This window comes from Lycium ferocissimum, chromosome 8, assembly GCF_029784015.1.
Source record: "Lycium ferocissimum isolate CSIRO_LF1 chromosome 8, AGI_CSIRO_Lferr_CH_V1, whole genome shotgun sequence".
NCBI lineage: Eukaryota > Viridiplantae > Streptophyta > Magnoliopsida > Solanales > Solanaceae > Lycium > Lycium ferocissimum.
This window is the reverse complement of record NC_081349.1, coordinates 6,244,542-6,251,381: the sequence shown is the minus strand read 5'-3', so window position 1 is coordinate 6,251,381 and position 6,840 is coordinate 6,244,542. Positions and strand designations below refer to the sequence as shown.

General features: G+C 41.4%; 1 protein-coding gene across 1 annotated transcript; it reads right to left on the bottom strand.

Moving 5' to 3' along the window:
* Positions 1-3,016: 3,016 nt before the first annotated feature.
* LOC132065983 (uncharacterized) lies at positions 3,017-4,604 on the bottom strand. Its single transcript, XM_059459394.1, has 2 exons — positions 4,382-4,604; positions 3,017-3,429 (listed from the first exon to the last, which is right to left on the bottom strand). Exons 1-2 carry the CDS (start codon positions 4,602-4,604, stop codon positions 3,017-3,019), a joined length of 636 nt encoding a protein of 211 aa, XP_059315377.1.
* Between the last annotated feature and the right edge of the window lie 2,236 nt (positions 4,605-6,840).

Genomic DNA, 6,840 nt, shown 5'->3' with positions numbered 1-6,840 from the left:
GGGGGAAAATTCCTGGACACGATTGACCCAATTTCTGTGAAGGGGTCGCCGGGTTAATTTAAATCGAGTTGCCCAAAGATTGGGGTGTTTTAAGTCGTCTTTGGGGGAAAAAAGTTTCAGTCAAGTTTGGGGTGTTTTACCCCAACCCAAAAAACATGAAGGAATAAAACACGATACATATGCAATGTCCCAATGCCTCAAACATGCACACACATGCTACGGATGGAAACCTACGTCTCGATAGTTATGACCCGTAGGTAACTTGGAGATCACAATAGCACACCTGGTCTACGAAACCTCGGATAGCGAGTATATCACCTTCCGCTCCGGTAACAACCTCGGATCACGGATTCTCATCTCTCTTTTACACAATCTAGAAAAGTATCAGATGTTCCTTTGTCTTACTTATCATCATCACTACCAAGTCACAATTCATATCAATGCAACATATGAATGAGAGTGTATGCCAAGCAAGATATCATAATCAACAATAATCATGATCAAAATCTCATCTGTGTCTTATCATAAGAACACATCATAATTCAAGCCTAATCTCATGATTCTTCCTCTTTCCGATGATAAGTAGCATAAGAATAGAGAGATGAAAGCATATTCACATCACACCATAGCAAAATAAAGCAACAAGCCCAATCACCACAACAAGGCGACAAGCCTACAGATAACCACAACGAAACTACTAGAATTCCATCCCAACTTCATACCCGAAGGCATAGCATACTTTCCTCGTCAATATATAACTCCTATATATGCTTCACTAATTTAAGTCTAACCGAAGGGTAAACCGTAAGGTACCTCGATGCCGAGTGGGAACCACGAACTATACAATACAAGCCTTGCCCTTCCGAAGAGCTTCCGAATGATTAAGTCTATTCAACAACGCATTCCATACAAAAAATGGAGACTAACGATACCTATAAAGCTATAGAACTAATCGAATTTTAAAAAAAAAAACACCTCTTTAAAAGAGGAAAATTGGGCCCACAAAGAAGACACGAAATAAAATTTAGGTAAAAATCGGTTCATCATTAGCCTTGGGAAGTCGATATTGTCCTCGGTGCTAATTAAACTCAATCAATCATCAATTTCAACTCTCAATCAAAAAAAAAAAAAAAAACAAGTTAGTAAGAAACCCTAACTTTCCGTATTCATAAACTAAGCAATTTAGAATGATTCGACATAGTAACTACTTAATCCAAGAATTCATGACTAGGCTAAACAAGAATTTACAAAAAAAACCCAATTTCATAGCATAAGATTTCAAAATGACAACCAAGAGGTTACAACTTACTTTCCAACTAACCCATTTAATTCAACACAAATTCGAACTTAGACAATACATAAACATAAATAAAGGTCAAGGGAACTTACTCAAAGATGATTCAACACTAAATTTTCTTCAAATCACCTCTAGACCTCTTTAGGGTTTCAATTTTGTGAACGGGAGAAGAATGTTTCGAATTGGGAAATAAAAGGGGAATCAGTTCAGCAGTCCCTGCATACGAGGTCAAGGACCAACTTACGCGATCCCGCCTAGGCGGATAACTTTCTGCTTAGGCGGATCATATTAAATGACTCATTCCCCGAATCTTCGGACCTCATGAAATCGATAAAATTCCCAAAAAGGTCTGTTTACCCAAAAGTCAATTATTGGTCAAATGTTTTTCACTTTAAGGTTCTAACTTCCTCGAATCCTATCAAAACTCGCCCAATGACCTTGGCAACCGTGTCGTCGATTCTCGCAAGTCCACAAGCACTCTAACGAGGATAGAGTAGGATAAAAGGGGCTAAATGCACATAACGATCAAACGGTTTGTTACATAAAATACCAATTAAAAAAATTGTTCGTCCTCAAACTGAGAAGGAAGGAAACGAAGGAAAGGTACCTAAATCGGTGAAAAGTAGGGATATCTCTCTCTCATATCTGCCTTGGTCACCCAAGTAGCCTCCTCAATTCGGTGCTTCCGTGCACCTTTGCGAAGCAATCTCTCCTTAGTATCGAAATTTCCAACACTGCTCATCCAACATCGCCATCGGCTCCTCGTCGAAGGATAGATTCAGATTGAACAATACTTAATCCCACTGAATGATACAAGCCCCAGTTCTGAATGGTACTTCTTGTAAAACATGGAATACGCATGAACACTCGACAAACCAGCGGCAAAAGTTAACTCATAAGATACCTCACCAACACAATGAAGAATCTCGAAGGGATCAATAAACCTTGGGATAAACTTGCCCTTCTTCCAAACCGCATCACACCCTTCATGGGTGAAACCTTTAACAAAAGCTGCTCATAAACTATAAACTCTAAATCACGAACTTTTTGATCCGCATACTCCTTTTGACAACTCTGAGCTGCTAGAAGCTTTTCCTGAATCAACTCACTTTGTCCAAGGACTCTCTCAACAAATCTGTACCCCAAGGCCTCGCCTCGAAAGCATCAAACCACCCAATCAAAGAACGGCATATCCTACCATACAAAGCCTCGAGCTGTGCCATGTCAATACTTAAGTGACAACTGTTATTGTACGCAAACGTTAAGGATTTAGTCCCAATGACCACCAAAATCGATAACATAAGTTCTCAACATGTTCTCAAGTACCTGAATAGTCCTCTCGGACTGACCATCGGTCTATGGATAAAACACTATGCTAAGATCCAACTGAGTACCCTACTCCTGTTGCAAGGTCCTCCAGAAACGAGAAGTAAACTGAGTGCCTTTATCTGAGATGATAAAAATGGGCCCTCTATGTAATCAGACAATCTCTCTAATGTAAATCCGTGCCAACTTCTCTGCAATGTAAGTCACCTGAACCGGAATGAAGTGCGCAAAATTATTCAATCACGAAATTCATAGCGATCCTCTCCCACTTCTACTTGAGAATGGGCATCCTCTGAAGCACACCACCTGGTCTCTGGTGCTCATACTTTACTTGCTGGCAATTCAAACATTGAGAAAAAAAAATTCGCAATGTCCTTCCTCATCCTACCCCCATCAATAATGCTGCCTCAAATCACGATACATCTTTGTTGCACCTGGATGTATATAATATCTGGAACTATGAGCCTCCTCCAATATCAAACGAATCAATCCACCTACATGGGGAATGCAAATATGCCCCTTAATCCTCAAGACACCCTCACTATCAATAATGGTTTCCGTGGCCTCACCACTCAATACCTTATCGTGAATCTTGCACAACTTCGCATCATCATACTGTTGTACCTTGATCTGCTCCAAAAGAGACGACCTCAACTCAACACAAGCTAGAATCCTCCCAGGTTCTGAAATATCCAATCTCACAAAGTTGTTACCAAGAGTCTTGACCTCCATGACTAAAGGACGCTCCTCAACAACCAAACGAGCTAAGCTACCCATACTCACCGCATTTCGACTCAACGCATCAGCTACCACATTTATATGCTCGGATGGTAAAGAATGGTGATATCATAATCCTTAAATAACTCCATCCATCTACGCTATCTCGAATTGAGATCTCTCTAATTGAACGAATGCTGAAGAATGTTATAATCGGTGAACACCCCACAATGAATCCCATACAAATAACGCCTCTAAAATTTAATGCGAATACTACCGCTACCAACTCTAAATCATGAGATGGATAGTTCATCTCATGAATCTTTAATTTCCTCAAAGCATACGCGATTACCTTTCTATCTTGCATAAACACACAACCCAAACCAATGCGTTACACATCACAATATATTGTGAAGTCCTTACCCTCCACGGGGGCTGAAGTCAATAAAACCTTGAGCTTTTGGAAGCTCTCTTCACACTCGTCGGACCACTGGAAAGAAATATTCTTCTGAGTTAATCGAGTCAAATCCAAAGCAATCGATGAAAACCCTGTCACAAACCGACGATAATAACTTGCAAGGCCCAAGAAACTATGAATCTCAGTAACTGAAGTAGGCCTCACCCAATCTCTTACAACCTCGATCTTCTTGGGATCAACAATAATCCCGTCCATAAACACAACACGGCCCAAAAATGCCACAAAACTAAGCCAGAACTCACACTTAGAAAACTTGGCATACAACCTTTTTTCCTTCAATAAACCAAGCATGATTCTCAAGGGCTTCTCATGCTCTTCCTTACTTTGAGAATAAACCAAGATTTCATCGATGAACACAATCACCAATGAATCCAAACATGGCTTGAAGATCCTATTCATGAAATCCATAAACACCGCGGAGGCATTTGTAAGCCTGAACGACATAACCAAAAACTCATAATGACCATAACGGGTTCTGAAGGCTGTCTTCGAAATATCCTTCGCTCGGATCTTCAACTAATAATAGCTTGACCTTAAGTAGATCATAGAGAAGACCAACACACCCAGAAGTAGATCAAATAAGTCATCCATACAGGGTATCGAATACTTATTCAGAATAATGACCATGTTCAATTGCCGATAATCGATCCACATCCACATAGCACCATCTTTCTCCTTTATGAATAGCATGGGAGCACCCCAAGGGGAAACACTAGGATGAATGAACCCTTTGCTTAACAGATCCTGCAACTGTTCCTTTAACTCTCTCAACTCGGCTGGAGCCATACAGTAAAGTGGAATTAAAATAGGCCAAGTGCCTGGCTCAAAATTGATACAGAAATTGATGTCATGGTCAGTTGGAAACCAGGCAAGTCTATGAGAAAGACCTCCGTAAACTCACTAACTATAGGAACAAACACCAAGAAAGGAGTATCTATGCTCGTATCACAAATATGAGCCATATAGGCTAGACATCTTCTTAGGAGCAGGGCTGGGAGTACCCTTCCACTCCAAACATGGAATGTTAGGCATAGCTAACGTGATTATCTTAGCATGACAGTCTAAGATCGCACAGTACGGAGATAACCAGTTCATGCCCAAGATAATATCAAAGTGTACCATACTAAGGATCACCAAGCCTACCACGTATCATAGCCTATAAAAGGAACCACACAAACTTGATAGACTCGATCTGCTACTACAGAATATCCAATCGGAGTAGACTCCCACATGGGCACATCAAGAATATCACAAGTCAAATCCAATCCTGTAGAAAAGTAAGTAGACACATATGAGAAGGTAGAACCCAGATCAAATAAAACCAAAGATGCCCGATGATAAACAAAATGGTACCTGTGATGACTGCATCAGAAGCCTCTGCCGCTAGTCTACCAGAGAAGGCATAAGAATGGATTTGTCCACCACCTGACTACGCATCACCACGACCTGACTGCGCTCATCCCTTAGAACCCTATGAACCGCCTCTGCCGGGCCGATAACCACCTTTAGCAGACTGAGAACCACCACGGCCTGTCTTAGCACCGCCCCTACCAGAGTATCCACCTCTGCTAACTGAAGGCGTTGGAGTCCTGGGAGTCTGAAATCTGGAACCCTGCTGGGCCCCACTCTGTCTAGGCTTGGGACACTCTCTGGCAAAGTGGCCCAAGTCACCACACTCATAGCATCTAACCTCCCAGAGTTGTGACACAGAAGTTGAAGAACCGGTATAACCACCACGGTCTGCCGGTCTAGAAAAGAAACCCCTAGGAATCTGCCCTGGACTATAACCACTATGCCTTAAAGGACCACTAGCTGAAGCCTGGAGCGCTGACTGGATGGGGCGACCAGGATAATGCTGGTGAGTCTTGCCTTACTATCCCCCACTCCTAGAAGCACAACAAATGAAACTGCCAATCTGACGGACCCTTTTGTTGCTACCCCCACCGTGTGCTCGGAGCCTAACAGACTCCACACTCATAGCATGATGCACCACTGACTGGAATGAAGACCTTATAGCAACAAGCTAAAGACAAGACAAATGCAACGGTAGTACCAACCCCTTGACGAACCTCCTAACCCTCTCAGCCTCAGTGGGAATCAACTGAACAACATAGCGAGCCAAGGAGAGGAATTAGGCCTTGTACTTAGCAATAGACATACGTCTCTACTCCAAATTATTGAACTCTTCTCTCCTCAAATCCTTCAGAGTACGGAGGATGTACTGCTTCAAGAATGTCTGATGAAACTGGGCCCAAGACAATGAAGGTAACTCCGCTGGCTGACAATCGACAAAAGATCTCCACCAAATCTTCGCGTCCCCAAGCAATTGGTAGGAAACAAAATCAACCCCATGCGAATCAACAAGACCTATCTTGTACAACATCTCATGACTATCAATGAAATACTTATAAGCATCCTCAGCTGGAGTAAAAAAGAACTTCGGCGATGCCATCTTCATGAATCTGGGGAACGAATCCTGATCCCCAACGGTCATAGCTGTACCGGCAATAGGCCTAAGAGCACATGCAGGCACTGGGATGTCATCGATAAGAGGAGCCATAGCAGTAGCAGGCTGCATCTCGGGGTGGGAATTGTACGGTATGGTATGGTATTTGAAATTTCGGTACGGTAATTTCGGTTTAAAGTTACTAAAAATACTACAACATTACTGTACCAAAGTAATTCGGTATGGTTCGGTATTTTAAAGTTCAGTTTTGGTATTTTAAGGTACAGTAAATCGGTACCATAGTTTATCCAACTTCGACTTACATATACTTATATCGTGGAGAATTATGACTTACCGCTACTTAAGAAACGTCTCAATTATTATGTACTAAACACCTTACACATGTAAAATATTCAAAAGAAAGTACAAGCAATCCCCTTCATAAATCAATTACACAAAAAAGACATTTAAATCAATATAGAGTAGTCAAAGTTCTAACGTTTAAACGATTAGTTTTCTAATAAAACTAGTTTACATATTTGTTAGTAGTATAATACTAAGATATATAAAAAAATT

Coding starts and splice junctions, on each gene's coding strand:
- LOC132065983 (XM_059459394.1), bottom strand. CDS start 4,604: ATGGCTCCAGCCGAGTTGAGAGAGTTAAAGGAACAGTTGCAGGATCTG. Junction 3,430..4,381: donor CTTATTTGATCTACTTCTGG/GTGTGTTGGTCT, acceptor TAAATGTGGTAG/CTGATGCGTTGAGTCGAAAT.